Source organism: Hyla sarda, chromosome 3 (genome assembly GCF_029499605.1).
Source record: "Hyla sarda isolate aHylSar1 chromosome 3, aHylSar1.hap1, whole genome shotgun sequence".
Lineage (NCBI taxonomy): Eukaryota > Metazoa > Chordata > Amphibia > Anura > Hylidae > Hyla > Hyla sarda.
In genome coordinates this window covers 14,797,451-14,818,925 of record NC_079191.1, presented here as the reverse complement: position 1 = coordinate 14,818,925, position 21,475 = coordinate 14,797,451, and the positions used below count along the sequence as shown (strand labels likewise).

Genomic DNA, 21,475 nt, shown 5'->3' with positions numbered 1-21,475 from the left:
TACAAGAATATAACTACTATAATACTGCTCCTATATACAAGAATATAACTACTATAATACTGCTCCTATATACAAGAATATAACTACTATAATACTGCTCCTATATACAAGAATATAACTACTATAATACTGCTCCTATATACAAGAATATAACTACTATAATACTGCTCCTATATACAAGAATATAACTACTATAATACTGCTCCTATATACAAGAATATAACTACTATAATACTGCTCCTATATACAAGAATATAACTACTATAATGCTGCCTCCTATATACAAGAATATAACTACTATAATACTGCTCCTATATACAAGAATATAACTACTATAATACTGCCTCCTATATACAAGAATATAACTACTATAATACTGCCCCTATATACAAGAATATAACTACTATAATACTGCTCCTATATACAAGAATATAACTCCCATAATACTGCTCCTATATACAAGAATATAACTACTATAATACTGCTCCTCTATACAAGAATATAACTACTATAATACTGCTCCTATATACAAGAATATAACTACTATAATACTGCCTCCTATATACAAGAATATAACTCCCATAATACTGCTCCTATATACAAGAATATAACTACTATAATACTGCTCCTATATACAAGAATATAACTCCTATAATACTGCTCCTATATACAAGAATATAACTCCTATAATACTTCTCCTATATACAAGAATATAACTACTATAATACTGCTCCTATATACAAGAATATAACTACTATAATACTGCCTCCTATATACAAGAATATAACTACTATAATACTGCTTCCTATATACAAGAATATAACTACTATAATACTGCTCCTATATACAAGAATATAACTACTATAATACTGCCTCATTTGCAGGACTATTCTATCCTGATCCTCTCTTTCCCACAGTGCAGTAAAGCAGATGTCACAGGACGGCAGTTATCTGGATACATTTAGATGAGCAGTGATACATTACAGTGCGGAGTATTATGTATGTATGGTGGCGGCGCCCCCTGTGTCTCCGGACGGGGGATGCGAGCAGATGCTGATTATTTGGGATGTGGCGTGACAAGTCTTTGGGTAGTGTGGGGTTGTCTTTGAACTGCAGACAGATCTGGGGTAGGACCTGTCAGGACGCATTCACCGCGCTCCGTCTTATGTAACATAGGAATAGACAGATCTGATCTCCGGGCACTCGGCACCGCACCAGTTGGGGATGGCCTGGCCGCCATGTGTTCTACTGGAGTTTTTAGGTTTTTGTTTTTTTTATCTCTTTTCTACAACCTGGTTGGGATTTCAAAGGAAGAACATATTTGCTTCTGCTTTTTTTTTTTTTTTTTTTTGTGCTTTTGATCTATTTAAAGGGGAACACCCCCTGTATAAAATCTAAGCCTTCCCTAGTTATTATTGGAGAATCCTCAATGTTCCCCAGTGGATAAGTCTCCATGATGGCCGAGGTCTCTAGGTGTCACCTGAATGAGTTCAGATCAGTGGTGTCAAACTGTGGCCCTCCAGATGTTGCAAAACTACAACTCCCAGCATGCCCGGACAGCCGTCGGCTGTCCGGGCATGCTGGGAGTTGTAGTTTTGCAACATCTGTAGGGCCACAGTTTGAGACCATTGGTTTAGATCAGGTGGTTCCCTGTAGAGCTGACTACTTTGGAACTGCATATTCTTTAGAGCAGTGGTCCCCAACCCAGTCCTTAAAGGGGTACTCCTGTGGAATTATTATTAAAGGGGTAGTCCAGTGGTGAAAAACTTATCTCCTATCCTAAGGATAGGGGATAAGTTTGAGATCGCGGGGGTCCGACCGCTGGGGCCCCCTGCGATCTCTCTGTACGGGGCCCCGGCTCTCCGCCGAGATAGCGGGTGTCGACCCCCGCACGAGGCGGCGGCCGACACGTCCCCTCAATACATCTCTATGGCAGAGTCGGAGATTGCCGAACGCAGCGCTTCGGCTCTGCCATAGAGTTGTATTGAGGGGGCGTGTCGGCCGCCGCCTCGTGCGGAGGTAGACACGCCCCCTTCCCGTGGGCTGTCGGGGCTCCGTACAGGAGATCGCAGGGGGCCCCAGCGGTCGGACCCCCCGCGATCTGCAACTTATCCCCTATCCTTAGGATAGGGGATAAGTTGCTCACCACTGAATCACCACTGGACTACTCCTTTAATATATATATATATATATATATATATATATATATATATATATATATATAGGGGAATATGCAAATCAGCTCATTACATCACCTTTTCAGGCGATGTTCCCTGGTATCAGCTTAGCTCCAGTTACGGAATATAAAAAGCTAATCGGGATTAATGCCAAGCCAGAACTCTCTCTCCAGAAGGAAAGACCACCCATCTACAGACAGCTGTTTCGGGGTACTTGCCCCTCGTAGGTGCAGAGTAGGGTAATCTGGCTTGGCTGAGATGAGGCCCCTCATCTCAGCCAAGCCAGATTTGCAAGTACCCCGAAACAGCTGTCTGCAGATGGGTGCTCTTTCCTTCTGGAGAGAGAGTTCTGGCTTGGCATTAATCCCGATTAGCTTTTTATATTCCGTAACTGGAGCTAAGCTGATACCAGGGAACATCGCCTGAAAAGATGATGTAATGAGCTGATTTGCATATTCCCCTACCCAGAATGCCTGCGGAGTGCTTAGTGGCCCTTGAAAGCTCCGTCACACCAGGAGTGGTGAACTCTCCCTGAGTAAAATACTCGTCCCGTTTATTTATATATATATATATATATATATATATATATATATATATATATATAAAATTTAAATTATATATATATATTTTTTTTTATGAACTGGTGCCAGAAAGTCATACATATTTATAAATGACTTCTATTCAAAAACGTTAGCCTTTCTAGTACTTAGGCTCCACAGGAAGTTGTGTAGTTCTTTCCAGTCTGACCACAGTGCTCTCTGCTGACACCTTTGTCCGTGTCAGGAACTGTCCAGAGCAGGAGCAAATCCCCATAGCAAACCTATCCTGCTCTGGACAGTTCCTGACCCGGACAGAGGTGTAAAAGCAGAGAGCACTGTGGTCAGACTGGAAAGAACTACACCACTTCCTGTGGAGCATACAGCAGCTGATAAGTACTGGAAAGGTTAAGATTTTTTTAATTGAAGCAATTTACAAATCTGTTTAACTTTCTGGCACCAGTCGATTTAAAAATAAAATAAAAATTTCCACCGGAGTAACCCTTTAAGGCCTACCCCAACATTTTGTGTTTTTTCATTTTTTCCATTGGAATAGAACAGGGAAATTGGATGGAGTTTGGGACCTCTAATGTAGATGACACCGTGGTGGTCACCTTCTATACTGCACAAGTACTGTTCGTTTGTACTGCTATGGGGGATGATGGCTAATGATCCCAATGAAGTTAAAGGGGTACTCCGGTGGGAAAAATAAATATAAATCAACTGGTGCCAGAAAGTTAAACAGATTTGTAAATTACTTCTATTAAAAAAATCTTAATCCTTCTAGTACTTATTAGCTGCTGAATACTACAGAGGAAATTATTTTCTTTTTGGAACACAGAGCTCTCTGCTGACATCGCGAGCACAGTGCTCTCTGCTGACATCACGAGCACAGTGCTCTCTGCTGACATCTCTGTCCATTTTAGGAACTGTCCAGAGCAGCAAATGTTTGCTATGGGGATTTTCTCCTATTCTGGACAGTTCTTAAAATGGACAGAGATGTCAGCAGAGAGCACTGTGGTCATGATGCCAGCAGAGAGCTCTGTATTCCCCCCCAAAAAAAATCCTCTGTAGTATTCAGCAGCTAATAAGTACTGGAAGGATTAAGATTTTTTCATAGAAGTAATTTACAAATCTGTTTGACTTTATGGCACCAGTTGATAAAAAATAAAAAAAAGTGTTTTCCTCTGGAGTACTCCTTTAATGGAAGGGGTGGGACATGGTGTGACCCATCAAACCTTCATCATTAGAGGTAGATTGTCAAAGTGACCAATTAAATCCCTGCTTCTTCAAACAAATGCTGAAATATATTTGGGCACCACTTTTTACCTTGCACCCGTCCGATAAGTGACAGAGGCCACATTTGGGACACACGTTGCAATTCATCACCTTGTTCTCTGCTTTCTGACAGAAAATTAAAAAAAAAAACTGAAGCAAAGTGTCAAGAAGGAGGAGCCAAGCGGATCAAGTGTCAAAAAGCTACGCTGACCAAGTGCCAAGAAGGTGGTGCCAAGCTGCTCAAGTTACATAGTTTGTAAGGTTTAAAGCCTGGCACAGCTTCTTGCTCACCCTCACCACACAGCCCCTTCTTGACTGATATACATGGATCTGTTTACAGTCAAGGAGCGGATGGGAGGTAAGGGTGACCAGGGAGGCATGCTAGGTTGTGGCACTTGAGCAGCTTGGCCCCGCCTCCTTGACATTTGACTGAGAAATTAAAGTTGGTGGAGACAGAGTTACACTTTTAGTCTACTCCTACATGAGAAGAGATCAGTGGCTTAACCCCTTCAGGACGGAGCCCATTTTGGCCTTAAGGACCGGAGCGTTTTTTGAACATCTGACCACTGTCACTTTAAACATTAATAACTCTGATGCTTTTAGTTATCATTCTGATTCTGAGATTGTTTTTTCGTGACATATTCTACTTTAACATAGTGGTAAATTTTTGTCGATACTTGCATCCTTTCTTGGTGAAAAATCCGTAAATTTGATGAAAAATTTGAAAATTTAGCATTTTTCTAACTTTGAAGCTTTCTGCTTGTAAGGAAAATGGATATTACGAATAAATTTTTTTTGGTTCACATGTACAATATGTCCACTTTATGTTTGCATCATAAAATTGATGAGTTTTTACTTTTGGAAGACACCAGAGGGCTTCAACGGTCAGCAGCAATTTTCCGATTTTTCACAAAATTTTCAAACTCAGTATTTTTCAGGGACCAGTTCAGGTTTGAAGTGGATTTGAAGGGTCTTCATATTAGAAATACCCCACAAATGACCCCATTATAAAAACTGCACCCCTCAAAGTATTCAAAATGACATTCAGTCAGTGTTTTAACCCTTTAGGTGTTTCACAGGAAAAGCAGCAAAGTGAAGGAGAAAATTCACAATCTTCTTTTTTTACACTTACATGTTCTTGTAGACCCAATTTTTGAATTTTTACAAGGGGTAAAAGGACAAAATTTTTACTTGTATTTGTAGCCCAATTTCTCTCGAGTAAGGACATACCTCATATGTCTATGTAAAGTGTTCGGCGGGCGCAGTAGAGGGCTCAGAAGGGAAGGAGCGACAAGGGGATTTTGGAGAGTATGTTTTTCTGAAATGGTTTTTGGGGGGCATGTTGCATTTAGGAAGCCCCTATGGTGCCAGAACAGCAAAAAAATAAACACATGGCATACCATTTTGGAAACTAGACCCCTCGGGGAACGTAATAAGGGATAAAGTGAACCTTAATACCCCACAGGTGTTTCACGACTTTTGCAAATGTAAAAAAAAAATAATAATTTTTACCTAAAATGCTTGTTTTCCCAAAAAATTTTAATTTTTAAAAAGGGTAATAGCAGAAAATACCCCTAAAAATTTGAAGCCCAATTTCTCCTGATTCAGAAAACACCCCATATGGGGGTGAAAAGTGCTCTGCTGGTGCACTACAGGTCTCAGAAGAGAAGGAGTCACATTTGGGTTTTTGAAAGCAAATTTTTCTCTGGGGGCATGCCGCATTTAGGAAGCCCCTATGGTGCCAGGACAGCAAAAAACCCCCCACATGGCATATCATTTTGGAATCTAGACCCCTCGGGGAACGTAACAAGGGGTTAAGTGAACCTTTATACCCTAGAGGTGTTTCACGACTTTTGCATATGTAAAAAAAAATTTTTTTTTTAACCTAAAATGCTTGTTTTCCCAAAAATTTTACCTTTTTAAAAAGGGTAAAAGCAGAAAATACCCCCCAAAATTTGTAACACAATTTCTCCCGAGTACGGCGATACCCCATATGTGACCCTAAACTGTTGCCTTGAAATACAACAGGGCTCCAAAGTGAGAGCGCCATGCGCATTTGAGGCCTAATTTAGGGACTTGCATAGGGGTGGACATAGGGGTATTCTACGCCAGTGATTCCCAAACAGGGTGCCTCCAGCTGTTGCAAAACTCCCAGCATGCCTGGACAGTCAACGGCTGTCCGACAATACTGGGAGTTGTTTTGCAACAGCTGGAGGCTCCGTTCTGGAAACAGTGGCGTACCAGACGTTTTTCATTTTTATTGGGGAGGGGAGGGGGGCTGTGTAGGGGTATGTGTATATGTAGTGTTTTTTACTTTTTATTTTATTTTTTGTGTTAGTGTAGTGTTTTTAGGGTACAGTCGCACAGGCGGGGGTTCACAGTAGTTTCTCGCTGGCAGTTTGAGCTGCAGCAGAAAGTTTGCGGCAGCTCAAATTTGCAGCCAGATACTTACTGTAATCCTCCGCCCATGTGAGTGTGCCCTGTACATTCACATTGGGGGGGGACATCCAGCTGTTGCATAACTACAACTCCCAGCATGCCCGTTGGCTGTCGATGACTGCTGAGAGTTGTAGTTTTGCAACAACTGTAGGCACACTGGTTATGTATCACTGAGTTTGTGACCTAACTCAGTGTTTCACAACCAGTGTGCCTCCAGCTGTTGCAAAACTACAACTCCCAGCATGTATGGTGCATGGTGTACGGTGACTGCTGAGAGTTGTAGTTTGCAACAGCTGGAGGCACACCGGTCGTGAAACACTGAGTTAGGTAAAAAAAAACTCTGAGTTTCACAACCAGTGTGCCTTCAGCTGTTGCAAAACTACAACTCTCAGCAGTCACCGACAGCCAACGGGCATGCTGGGAGTTGTAGTTATGCAACCAGCAGATGCACCACTACAACTCCCAGCATTCACTTTAGCTGTTTGTGCAAGCTGGGAGTTGTAGTTATACAACAGCTGAAGGTACACTTTTCCATAGAAAGAATGTGCCTCCAGCTGTTGCAAAACCATAAGTCCCAGCATGCCCATAAGGGAATGCTGGGAGTTGTGGTGGTCTGCCTCCTGCTGTTGCATAACTACAGCTCCCAGCATGCCCTTTTTGCATGCTGGGAGCTGTTGCTAAGCAACAGCAGGAGGCTGTCACTCACCTCCAACGATCCACGCCGGAGAGTCAGTCCCTCGTCGTCTCCGCCGCCGCTGCTCCTGGGGCCCCGATCCCAACATTGACGCCGGGGATCAGGGTCCCCAGCACCCGGGGTGCACGTCCCGCACCCGCTCACGTCCTCCGGGGCGGAGCGGGTGCGGGAGTGACACCCGCAGCAGGCGCCCTGATTGGTCGGCCGGTAATCCGGCCGACGAATCAGGGCGATCGTGAGGTGGCACCAGTGCCACCTCACTCCGAGACGGCCCCGATCAGCCAGTAATTCCGGGTCACTGGAGACCCGATTGACCCGGAATCGCCGCAGATCGCTGGACTGAATTGTCCAGCGATCTGCGGCGATCGCCGACATGGGGGGTCATAATGACCCCCCTGGGCGATATGCCGGGATGCCTGCTGAACGATTTCAGCAGGCATCCGGCTCCGGTCCCCAACCGGCTAGCGGTGGGGGCCGGAATTCCCACGGGCGTATGGATACGCCCTGCGTCCTTAAGGACTCGGGATGCAGGGTGTATCCATACGTCCTATGTCCTGAAGAGGTTAAAGGGGTACTCCGGTGAAAATTTTTATTTTTTTTTTTAAATCCACTGGTGCCAGAAAGTTAAACAGATTTGTAAATTACTTCTATTAAAAAATCTTAATCCTTCTTGTACTTATTAGCTGCTGAATCTTACAGCGGAAATTATTTTCTTTTTGAAACACAGAGCTGTCTGCTGACATCACGAGCACAGTGCTCTCTGCTGACATCTCTGTCCATTTTAGGAACTGTCCAGAGCAGCATATGTTTTCTATGGGGGATTTCCTTTCACGCTGGCAGTTCCTAAAATGGACAGAGATGTCAGCAGAGAGCACCGTGGTCGTGATGTCAGCAAACGGAAAATAATTTCCACTGTAGTATTCTGCAGCTAATAAGTACAGGAAGGATTAAGATTTTTTAATAGAAGTAATTTACAAATCTGTTTAACTTTCTGGCACCAGTTGGTTTTCACCGGAGTACCCCTTTAAATCTGAGATCTGATCCCTACAATGTGGATCTCCCCTTAAAGAAGCAGGTTGACTTTTATTATGCGCCCTTATCCTGTTCTGTAAGTTTCACCTTTGAACCTTTTTCTTGTTTTTTTTTTTCTTTCAGGTGTGAAATAGGTCAACATGAGCGGTCTTGGGGACAGTTCAATCGACCCTGCTAGCCAGGACCGCAAGAGGAAAGCCTCGCCATGTGATACCATGCAAAAGTGAGTAGGCACCTATGAGATTTACAAACTTCACCCATGAGATGTAAAGTTACTTAGATACGAGATTTCATAGATCTGCAGCTAAGGTACAGGGAGGTCAGACATTCATTTTTTTTTTTCTGCAGAGGGGAGGTCTTATACTTAGGTGGCCTAATATTCGGGGAGGCCTTATATTTGGGGGGAGGCCTTATATTTAGCCAGAATGCAAAAAGAACAATAGGTCTTATTTTCGGGGAAAGACGGTAGGTATAGATAGTTCACCCATGAGGTATAAAGTTACTTAGATACGAGATTACATAGCTCTCCCGGTAAGGGCTGATGTGTGAAGACAGACCTGCGGTGTCACCTATACATTAACCCATACCGTGCTGGATTAGCTGCGGGTGTATGAATGGTCCGGGCAGCTGCTCCGCTCTCAGGGTACGAACATCACACAGACCATATGGCCGCTTGTAATGATGGTTAATCTGGTTTCCACAGACCGAGACCACGTCTTTATTCTCTAGAAATGATGGATGGCATAAAAGTCGATGCCAGGCACAGATTATGGTCTAGATCAGTGGTATCCAACCTGCGAACCTCCAGATGTTGCAAAACTACAACTCCCAGCATGCCCGGACAGCCAACGGCTGTCCGGGCATGCTGGGAGTTGTAGTTTTGCAACATCTGGCGGTCCGCAGGTTGGAGACCACTGGTCTAGATCATGCTTAGTTTTAAAGGGATACTCCACTGGCCAGCATTCAGAACATGCCACAGGTTGCAGGGGCCAGCCATGCCCCCTCGTGACGTTAGGCCACTCCCCTAAATGCAAGTCTGTGGGAGGGGCGTGGCCTTGCAGCCTTACGTCACGAGGGGGCATGGCCGGCCCCCCGCAACACGCACACCGCATTCCCAACTAAATGTTCTATACGCTGGACGGTGGAGTACCCCTTTAAAGGGGTACTCCGGTAAAACCCTTAAACCCTTTTTTCTTTTAAATCAACTGGTGCCAGTAAGTTAAACATATTTGTAAATGACTTCTATTAAAAAAAATCTTAATCCTTCCAGTACTTATTAGCTGCTGAATGCTACAGAGAAAATTCCTTTCTTTTTGAAACACTGATGACATCACGAGCACAGTGCTCTCTGCTGACATCTCTGTCCATTTTAGCAAGGTTGCATAGCAGATGCATGCTTAGGGCAGCATGGTGGCTCAGTGGTTAGCACTGCTGCCTTGCAGTGCTGGGGCCTTGGGTTCAAATCCCACTAAGGCCAACAATAAATAAATAAAACTTATTATTATTATTATTATAATAACGTCAGCAGAGAGAATTGTGCTCGAGATGTCATCAGAGAGCATTCCAAAAAGAAAAGAATTTCCTCTGTAGTATTCAGCAGCTAATAAGTACAGGAAGGATTAAGATTTTTTAATAGAAGTACTTTACAAATCTGTTTAACTTTCCGGAGCCAGTTGATTTAAAAGAAAAAAGGTTTTCACCGGAGTACCCCTTTAAGTGCAAAAAAGAGACAAAAAACAGAAAGCTGAATCCATGGAACCTGATGGGAAGTCAGGGGGGCCAATTACTCTCAGATGGTGCCCATCAATGGGTCGTGATTTGGGGTATAGAGAAAAACCACAACAAAAGTGTGAACTGAGGCTTCGTTTATGTGGTTTGTTTTTGTTACTATTTGTTTTTTTACTTTCTTCCCCCCCCCCCCCCCCCTCAGTGTTTTTATATTTTTGTCTGTATTTGTCTTTTGTACTTTGACATGTGTTTGTTTTTAATTTTTTTTGGTTAGTGTTTTCTTTTAGTTTTTAGTTTTTATTTTTTGCTTTTTTTCTCACTTGTTCATGATTTTGTCTCTGTTTGTTTTTATATTTATACTGTAGTTTTTTTACTACTCTTTTTACTTGTTATTTTTATTTGATGGTTTGTGTTTGTAACTTATTTCTTTGGTTGTTTTTTTTCTTTTTTTGGAGTCTGGCTTTTTTTCTACAACATTTTCTCTGTATTTCTATATATATTTTGTGTTTTTATGCTCTTACCTCTTGTTTTATTATTATATAGTTGTTTCTGTTTTTTTTTATGATTTTGTCTATATTTATTTTGTATCCTTGTGTGTTGTTTACACTTTTTTTTTTGTTCTGTTTTGGGGTTTCATACTGGTTTTTCTTTTCGCTTGGCTTTTTGAAGAAAAAAAATTATTATTATTATTTTTTGTATCTTTTTGATGTGTTTTTTTTTAATTCTTTTTTTTCTTAATGGTTTAGGTTTGTTTTTGTCCTGTTTTTTTATATATAGTTTGAATTTTTTTGTATTAAAAATGTACAGCACTTTATTGTAGGGTTTCTGTTATCCTTCCTTCTTCCTGATTTTTTCCTGTTTTTGTGTTTATTTTTCCTTTTGTAGTTTACTTTTTATTTTAGTTTGTCCTGTTTGTTTTTTGTTATTCCATTTCATATTCTGTCCTGGAAAATGCTTGTGAATCACGTATAATATAAAGCACGTTGTTTATTCAATTGCATTGCGATCCATAGTTAACACTGTCGCTTATTTTACTGTATACAGGGTGCGAATTAGCGCCATTAATTGGGGCTATGCTGGATTTCTACCGCATAAATACACTGTGTGAGTCGTCCCTTGTAGCATTCTTATCCTAGCCATGTGCAGGGCAAAATGCTCTTGTTGTAGCATACACATACGTGTGTTTTGTAAGAGCGCGTCTATTGCAGCGCTCAACTTTTTGGTTGTCATAGCAACCACTAAGTGATTTTTTATTTTTTTTCCTCTCTTCTGGTGATTTCCTTTTTATTACTGTAATACATTTTTGCTTGCTCTAAAGGTGTAAAATAAATTAATCTCTTCGCCATTGTTTATCTTTATTAGTTGTAAATCATACAGCACTCGAGTGATATTGCTGCAAGGTGCCCAAATAGACGCTTCCGGACATTAACAAACATTCCTTACAAACCTTGTCAAGTAGATGTCAATGGGAGGGACTACTACGTAAAATTGTGGGGCATTAAAGGGGTACTCCGGTGAAAACCTTTTTTTTTTTTTAAATCAACTGGTGGCAGAAAGTTAAACATATTTGTAAATTAATTCTATAAAAAAATCTTAATCCTTCCTGTACTTATTAGCTGATGAATACTACAGTGGAAATTCTTTTCTTTTTGGAATGCTCTCTGATGACATCACGAGCACAGTTCTCTCTGCTGACGTTATTATAATAATAATAACGCTTTATTTATTGTTGTCCTTAGTGGGATTTGAACCCAAGTCCCCAGCGCTGCAAGGCAGCAGTGCTAACCACTGAGCCACCATGCTGCCCTTAGCATACATCTCCTATGCATCTGCTATGCATGGTTGCTAAAATGGACAGAGATGTCAGCAGAGAGCACTGTGTTCGTGATCTCATCAGAGAGCTCTGTGTTCCAAAAAGAAAGGAATTTCCTCTGTAGCATTCAGCAGCTAATAAGTACTGGAAGGATTAAGATTTTTTAATAGAATTAATTTACAAATATGTTTAACTTTCTGCCACCAGTTGATTTAAAAGAAAAAAGGTTTTCACCAGAGTACCCCTTTAAAAAAAATCTGATTAATAGTTCGGTCTATGATGGGGAATAGTGACTAAGAATGGTGTGACTGCTGCTCAGTTCATACAACCCTTAAAGGGGTTATCCAGGAAAAAAAATGTTTTTATATATCAACTTGCTCCAGAAAGTTAAACATTTGTAAATTACTTCTATTAAAAAAATCTTAATCCTTTCAGTACTTATGAGCTGCTGAAGTTGAGTTGTTCTTTTCTGTCTAAGTGCTCTCTGATGACACGTGTCTCGGGAACCGCCCAGTTTAGAAGCAAATCCCCCATAGCAAACCTCCTCTACTCTGTGCAGTTCCCGAGACAAGCAGAGATGTCAGCAGAGAGCACTGTTGCCGGACAGAAAAGAACAACTCAACTTTAGCAGCTGATAATTATTGGAAGGATTAAGATTTTTTAATAGAAGTCATTTACAACTCTGTTTAACTTTCTGGAGCCAGTTGATATAAAAAACATTTTTTTTTCCTGGAATACCCCTTTAATAGTGCTGCTTGAGATGGGGAATAGATGGGGAAAGTAAGGATGCGCCTGCTGCCCCTGGGCCATTGATCCCCCTTCTATAGTTATCACACAGTGTATACAAACCTTTTAATGGTCAAGCAGACCTTTATATAAAGGAAGTGGGTATACTATGTAAAATTGTGGGTTTGAAAATTTTTTTTTAAAAAAAAGCTGATTTAGGGAATATTGACTAGGAACGGTGCGACTGTTCTCCAGCCGTCCCTGAGCCATTGAAACCCTCTTCAGTAAGGATAACACTGTTCCTACAAATCTTGTCATGGACAAGAAGATCTTTCTATAAAGGATAATAATAAAAAGATTTTTTTTTTTTTTTTTTTAGGGGAATCTGTTAGCTCTATATCATGCTCAGATCTCAAGTGTCAAGAAGGCGTTGCTAACCTGCATGTATGTATCCTCCCTTCCCCCACCCTTTACTAATTGGCATACAGAGCTCAGTGCCCGGAAGCCAAATCCTCTACATCATATTTGTCAACGTTGTGACACACCAACTGTTGCAAAACTACAACCTCCAGCATGCCTGAACAGCTAATGGCTGTCCAGGCATGCTGGGAGTTGTAGTTTTCCAACAGCTGGAGGCCGCAACTTTGACACCTATGATGTAGAGAATTCGGCTTCCGGGCACTGAGCTCTGTATGTCGATCAGTCAAGGCAGGGAGGTGGAGGGGGGGGGGGGGGGGGAGAGTAGGCATGCATGCGGTTTAACAACACCTTCTTGACACTTGAGCTTTTTTTAACTGACTGGTGTAGCGCAAAGGTGTGAAAGTTGCGACCCTCCAGCTGTTGTTTGCAACAGCTGGAGGCCACAACTTTGACACCTATGATGTATAGTGATCAGCTTCCAGGCACTGAGCTCTGTACGTCAGTCAAGGCAGGGAGGGGTGGTGGAGGGAGAAGGCATGCATGCTGAGGTTTATCAACGCCTCTTTGACACTTGAGCATGATATACATCTGACAGATTCCCTTTTCGGTTACATTCACACTTCCTACTGCTGTGGATTTTATGCTGTTAATAGATTGTTTAACACGGCATCAAATCTGCTGCCAAAAAATCTGATAAAGGCCCCTTTCACACTACAGTTATGTTCCTGCATTTTGACACCCGTTATTCAGCAATAACGGGTCATAAAAAAAATGGCTGAAATAACTGAATACAACGGATGATAACTGTCAAAATAACGGACATGTGCCACCCGTTATCACCCGTTATAGTCCGGTATTTTATTTCCATGTGATTCCTGGTTGTGATGCTGCACTGAGCATGCTCAGTACAAAAACAGAGCAGTAACGAATAATAAGGGATGTTTTTTGTGAACATCCATTGCCCATAGACTTTAATGTTAAATTTTAACGGCCGTTTTTCCACCGTTATTTTTGACGGAACAAAAAATTAGTGCGTGCACCGTCTTTTGTGCCATCAAAAATATTGGACATTACTGATGCAAAAGGATGGTCAAAAAATCCCATTGACATGAATGGGATTTTTTTGGTGTTCCTCCTATAGGTGCCCTGGGCAGTCCGGCATCATTATGTGGGCATTTATATCAATAATTATAAAAAGTGCCCTTCTTTTTTTTTTTTTCAAAGGGGTACTCCGGCCCCAAGACCTCTTATCCCGTGATGTCACGACTCCACCCCCTGTGTGACGTCACACCCCGCCCCCTCAATGCAAGTCTATGGGTGGGGGCATGACTTGCATTGAGGGGGCGTGACGTCACACAGGGTGGCCGAGTCGTGACGTCATGGGATAAGATGCCTTGGGGCCGGAGTACCCCTTTAAAGGGGTGCTCCGGTGAAAAACTTTTTTTTTTTTTTTTTAAATCAACTGGTGCCAGAAAGTTAAACAGATTTGTATTAATCCTGCCTGTACTTATTAGCTGCTGAATACTACAGTGGAAATTATTTTCCGTTTGAAACACAGAGCTCTCTGCTGACATCACGAGCACAGTGCTCTCTGCTGACATCACGAGCAGAGTGCTCTCTGCTGACATCTCTGTAAAAGGAAATCCCCATAGCAAACATATGCGTCTCTGGACAGTTCCTAAAACGGACAGATATGTCAGCAGAGAGCTCTGTGTTTCAAAAAGAAAAGAATTTCCGCTGTAGTATTCAGCAGCTTATAAGTACAGGAAGGATTAAGATTTTTTAATAGAAGTAATTTACAAATCTGTTTAAAGGGATATTCCAGGCAAAAACTTTTATATATATTAAAGTTACAAATTTGTAAATTACTTCTATAAAAAAAAATCTTAATCCTTTCAGTACCTATGAGCTTCTGAAGTTAAGGTTGTTCTTTTCTGTCTAAGTGCTCTCTGATGACAAGTGTCTCGGGAAACGCCCAGTTTAGAAGAGGTTTGCTATGGGGATTTGCTTCTAAACTGTGCGGTTCCCGAGACACGTGTCATCAGAGAGGACTTAGACAGAAAAGAACAACCTTAACTTCAGCAGCTCATAAGTACTGAAAGGATGAAGATTTTTTAATAGAAGTAATTTACAAATCTGTTTAACTTTCTGGAGCCAGTTGATATATAACAAAAAGTTTTTCCTGGACCCTGTCTGTGCACGTCCCTGCCTGGGCCATTGATCCATCTTCAGTAGTGGTTACACAATTCATACAAACCTTGTAAAGGACAAACCGCTCTTTATATGAAGGGATTTTGTCTTTCTAAAATGTAAAATTTTTGTTTCTTTTTTTTTTTTAAATCTGATTAGTAGTGTCACATGAGATGGGGAATGTTGAATAGTCAATCCACCTGTGAGCTCATCATGTAAAGGATACAATGTAACAACTACAGTCTTGTATATGGGATTACCGTATATACTCCAGTATAAGCAGAGTTTTTCAGCATGATTTTTCGTGCTGAAAACACCCCCCTCAACTTATACTCGAGTGACTCTCCGGCCTCAGTGGTCTTCAACCAGCGGACCTCCAGATGTTTCAAAACTACAACTCCCAGCCGATGGCTGTCCGGGCATGCTGGGAGTTGTAGTTTTGAAACATCTGGAGGTCCGCAGATTGAAGACCACTGCGGCCTTCGTCATCATCCAGGGATGATGACAGATGGTGATGATGAAGGGGGGGGGGGGTGTGGGAGGATGACAGGAGGTGATGATGAAGGGGGGGTGTGGGAGGATGACAGGAGGTGATGATGAAGGGGGGGTGTGGGAGGATGACAGGAGGTGATGATGAAGGGGGGTGTGGGATGATGATGACAGGCGGTGATGATGAAGGGGGGGTGTGGGATGATGACAGGCGGTGATGATGAAGGGGGGGTGTGGGATGATGATGACAGGAGGTGATGATGAAGGGGGGGTGTGGGATGATGACAGGCGGTGATGATGAAGGGGGGGTGTGGGATGATGACAGGCGGTGATGATTATAGGGGAATGATGACAGGAGGTGATGATGAAGGGGGGGGTGTGGGATGATGACAGGCGGTGATGATTATAGGGGAATGATGACAGGCGGTGATGATGAAGGGGGGGTGTGGGATGATGACAGGGGGTGATGATGAAGGGGGGGGGTGTGGGATGATGACAGGGGGTGATGATGAAGGGGGGGTGTGGGATGATGATGACAGGCGGTGATGATGAAGGGGGGGTGTGGGATGATGACAGGCGGTGATGATTATAGGGGGATGATGACAGGCGGTGATGATGAAGGGGGGGGTGTGGGATGATGACAGGGGGTGATGATGAAGGGGGGGTGTGGGATGATGACAGGCGGTGATGATGAAGGGGGGGTGTGGGATGATGACAGGGGGTGATGATGAAGGGGGGGTGTGGGATGATGACAGGCTGTGATGATGAAGGGGGGATGTGGGATGATGACAGGCGGTGATGATGAAGGGGGGGTGTGGGATGATGACAGGCGGTGATGATGAAGGGGGGGTGTGGGATGATGACAGGCGGTGATGATGAAGGGGGGGGGGGTGTGGGATGATGACAGGGGGTGATGATGAAGGGGGGGGTGTGGGATGATGACAGGGGGTGATGATGAAGGGGGGGGGTGGGATGATGACAATCGGTGATGATGAAGGGGGGGTGTGGGATGATGACAGGGGGTGATGATGAAGGGGGGGGGTGTGGGATGATGACAGGCGGTGATGATGAAGGGGGGTGTGGGATGATGACAGGCGGTGATGATGAAGGGGGGGTGTGGGATGATGACAGGCGGTGATGATGAAGGGGGGGTGTGGGATGATGACAGGCGGTGATGATGAAGGGGGGGGTGTGGGATGATGACAGGGGGTGATGATGAAGGGGGGGGGATGTGGGATGATGACAGGCGGTGATGATGAAGGGGGGTGTGGGATGATGACAGGCGGTGATGATGAAGGGGGGATGTGGGATGATGACAGGCGGTGATGATGAAGGGGGGGTGTGGGATGATGACAGGCGGTGATGATGAAGGGGGGTGTGGGATGATGACAGGCGGTGATGATGAAGGGGGGATGTGGGATGATGACAGGCGGTGATGATGAAGGGGGGGGGGGGGTGGGATGATGACAGGCGGTGATGATGAAGGGGGGATGTGGGATGATGACAGGCGGTGATGATGAAGGGGGGGTGTGGGATGATGACAGGCGGTGATGATGAAGGGGGGTGTGGGATGATGACAGGCGGTGATGATGAAGGGGGGATGTGGGATGATGACAGGCGGTGATGATGAAGGGGGGGGGGTGTGGGATGATGACAGGCGGTGATGATGAAGGGGGGTGTGGGATGATGACAGGCGGTGATGATGAAGGGGGGATGTGGGATGATGACAGGCGGTGATGATGAAGGGGGGGTGTGGGATGATGACAGGCGGTGATGATGAAGGGGGGTGTGGGATGATGACAGGCGGTGATGATGAAGGGGGGGGGGGGTGGGATGATGACAGGCGTGATGATGAAGGGGGGATGTGGGATGATGACAGGCGGTGATGATGAAGGGGGGATGTGGGATGATGACAGGCGGTGATGATGAAGGGGGGGTGTGGGATGATGACAGGCGGTGATGATGAAGGGGGGTGTGGGATGATGACAGGCGGTGATGATGAAGGGGGGATGTGGGATGATGACAGGCGGTGATGATGAAGGGGGGGGGGTGTGGGATGATGACAGGCGGTGATGATGAAGGGGGGTGTGGGATGATGACAGGCGGTGATGATGAAGGGGGGATGTGGGATGATGACAGGCGGTGATGATGAAGGGGGGGTGTGGGATGATGACAGGCGGTGATGATGAAGGGGGGTGTGGGATGATGACAGGCGGTGATGATGAAGGGGGGATGTGGGATGATGACAGGCGGTGATGATGAAGGGGGGGGGTGTGGGATGATGACAGGCGTGATGATGAAGGGGGGATGTGGGATGATGACAGGCGGTGATGATGAAGGGGGGGTGTGGGATGATGACAGGCGGTGATGATGAAGGGGGGGTGTGGGATGATGACATGCGGTGATGATGAAGGGGGGGGTGTGGGATGATGACAGGCGGTGATGATGACAGGGGCGGGGGGGGGGGGAATGATGTATTTCCCACCCTAGGCGTATAGTCGAGTCAATAACTTTTCCTGGGTTTTTGGGGTGAAATTAGGGGCCTCGGCTTATATTCGGGTCGGCTTATACTCGAGTATATATGGTAATGTCAATGAGTGTAGTTTTCTGCTGACTTTATTAATCAGATTTTTGTAAAACTACATTTAGATGGAGAATTCCTTTAAGTGTTCACGTAGTTGTTTTTTATATTTTTGTGCTTTGGAATATCCTGTAACCCCCTCCACCAATGGTTTCACAATATTCCCTTGTTAGGAGTAATAGGGGTATTGAGTGATGGCCGGCCGTGCTTGGCCTGACCTTTTCCATTCCCCACGACGCACCGTCTCCTGGTGCGGACATTAAATGTGTCATGTAATTGGACTCCTCGGTGGTATTACATAAATGAGGCTCCTTTCTAGAAGAAATGGGTCACTAGCGTATGTGTAATGTGAGGAGCCGCAGCTCTATCCCATGTGGCCAACGTGCGCTGACAATTATCTGCAGCCGCCCGACCTTTATACGGACCCTCTTATCTGTATACTGCTGCTATTAACTCTATGGGATCAGGATATATAGTATTTATACACCTCCCCTCGAGCTCTATCTGTATACTGCTGCTATTAACTCTATGGGATCAGGATATATAGTATTTATACACCTCCCCTCCAGCTCTATCTGTATACTGCTGCTATCTCTATGGGATCAGGATATATAGTATTTATACACCTCCCCTCCAGCTCTATCTGTATACTGCTGCTATTAACTGTATGGGATCAGAATATATAGTATTTATACACCTCCCCTCCAGCTCTATCAGTATACTGCTGCTATCTCTATGGGATCAGGATATATATATATATATATATATATATATATATCCTGAACCCATAGAGAGAGTAGCAGCAGTATATAGATAGAGGTGGAGGGGAGCTGTTTAACTAATATATATCCTGATCCCATGGGGATTGCAGCAGCAGTATACAGATAGAGCTGGAATAAAGGTGTTTAACTACAATTTTATATATATATATATATATATATATATTTATATTTATATTTATTTTTTGTTTTGTTTTGTTTAGTTTGTTTGTTTATATACACACACTGATCCCAAAGAGATAGCAGCAGTATACAGATAAAGGTGGAGGGGAGCTGCATAACTACTATATATATTCTGATCCCATAGAGATAGCAGCAGCAGTATACAGATAGAGCTGGAGGGAGATGTATAACTATTATATACCCTGATCCCATAGGGATAGCAGCAGTATACAGATAGAGCTGGAGAGGAGGTATATAACTATTATATATCCTGATCCCATAGAGATAGCAGCAGCAGTATACAGATACAGGTGGAGGGGAGGTGTATAACTAATATATTTATCCTGATCCCATGGGGATAGCAGCAGCAGTATACAGATAGAGCTGGAGGGAAGGTGTTTAACTACAATTCTATATATCTAATTTTTCTTATATATACACACACTGATCCCAAAGAGATAGCAGCAGTATACAGATAAAGGTGGAGGGGAGCTGTATAACTACTACATATATTCTGATCCCATAGAGATAGCAGCAGCAGCAGTATACAGATAGAGCTAGATGGGAGTTGTATAACTATTATATATCCTGATCCCATAGAGATAGCAGCAGCAGTATACAGATAGAGCTGGAGGGGTATAACTACTATATATATAAATGATAACCCTCCCCTGATGCTTTGTTCACACTTTGTTTTTGTTTGTTTTTTGCAGTGATTTCCCATATAATGCTGCAAAGTGTGGTGTGTTTTTTACCGTAATTGTGCCAGTCACAATAAAAATGTGTTACTTTTAGCAAAAAACATCCAAAATGCAGTAAAATAACTAAGTAGTGTGAAAACATCCAAAAGAGCTCCAATCTTTATAAAATGCCTCAATTGTGATTATAGGTCAAATCACTTTCACACTGTGAATACGAAAACGCATGAGAACTGCACATAGTGTGAACTGACGCCATTCTAACCAATTCCTCGTCTCTTTCTTCTGCAGCAATGAAAAGCGCCGGCGAGAGCAAGAAAACAAATACCTGGAGGAGCTGGCGGAGCTCCTCTCGGCGAACATCGGGGACATCGACAACTTCAGTGTCAAACCGGACAAATGCAAAATCCTTATCAAAAGGATGGACCAGATCCAGCAGCTGAAGAAGAAGAAACAAGGTGAGCGCCGGCGCAGTCGTTGACTTACTTACAGCAACCAATCACAGCGCAGCTTCATATTCTGACATATTTGTTATTCCTAGGGGTATGGGCAGCCATATTGGTTGTCACCCAGCTTTCTAAGGTCATGCAGAATTTTGTCTCGCCTATCTATTTTACATGTACAGAGCTTTCCAGATTAGCTCCCCCTTGTGGCCAGTTTATGATGAGAAAAATAAATAAATTGTAGATGTTATGTAATCGTGGCCGGCCGGGTGAGATTTCCCTGCACTTAAAGGGGTACTCCCGTGCCCCAGCCTTCTGAACATCTGGTTCAGAAGGCTTTGAGCAGCGGTCGCGACGTCACGGCCACGCCCCCTCCATTGATGTCTATGGGAGGGGGCGTGACTTTGTCACGCCCCCTCTCATAGACATCAATGAAGGGGGCGTGGTCATGACGTCGCAACAGCGGCCGCTGCTCCAAGCCTTTGGAACCGGATGTTCAGTAGACTCGGGCACAGGAGTACCCCTTTAAATCGGGTTTAATTGGAGAGGTTTGTCCCTGACTGGACCGAATCCGATCACTTACGTCACAATTCAGCAGCACAGAGTATTTCAGGAGAGGTGCGAGCTGAACACTTTTTTTTGCGCCTCTCATACACGATTTCTTTGAGCCTGCTGAGAGTTGTAGTTCGCAAACAATTTTGGTTTTCATATAAGATTTTTGCAGAACAGGACATTTGATTTTCTGGGTAAGCTGAGACTTGTAGTTCTGCTAATTAAAGGGGTATTCCAGGAAAAAAACTTTTTTTTTTTTATAGATCAACTGGCTCCAGAAAGTTTAAACAGATTTGTAAATTACTTCTATTAAAAAAAATCTTAATCCTTTCAATAATTATCAGCTGCTGAAGTTGAGTTTTTGTTTTCTGTCTGGCAACAGTGCTCTCTGCTGACACCTCTGTCTGTCTCGGGAACTGCACAGAGTAGAAGAGGTTTGCTATGGGGATTTGCTTCTAAACTGGGCGGTTCCCGAGACACGTGTCATCAGAGAGCACTTAGACAGAAAAGAACAACTCAACTTCAGCAGCTCATAAGTACTTAAAGGATGAAGATTTTTTAATAGAAGTAATTTACAAATCTGTTTAACTTTCTGGAGCCAGTTGATATATAAAAAGTTTTTCCCTGGATAACCCCTTTAAAGACCACCATCTGTTTCTAGTATAAGATTGCACTTGGATTTCGGGTCATTCTGAGACTTGTAGTTCTGCTTTAAATAGATTAAGTTTATTTTCACAT

General features: G+C 43.5%; 1 protein-coding gene across 9 annotated transcripts in view; it reads left to right on the top strand.

Moving 5' to 3' along the window:
• NCOA1 (nuclear receptor coactivator 1) overlaps positions 1–21,475 on the top strand; it is a 554,024-nt gene that overhangs the window by 359,804 nt on the left and 172,745 nt on the right. For all 9 annotated transcript variants that reach the window (XM_056563793.1, XM_056563794.1, XM_056563800.1 and 6 more), the window contains 2 exons: positions 8,280–8,379; positions 20,034–20,200. In XM_056563793.1, the coding sequence (XP_056419768.1) occupies positions 8,297–8,379; positions 20,034–20,200 (250 nt within the window). In that variant the 5' untranslated portion in view covers positions 8,280–8,296. The remainder of the gene's footprint in view (positions 1–8,279; positions 8,380–20,033; positions 20,201–21,475) is intronic.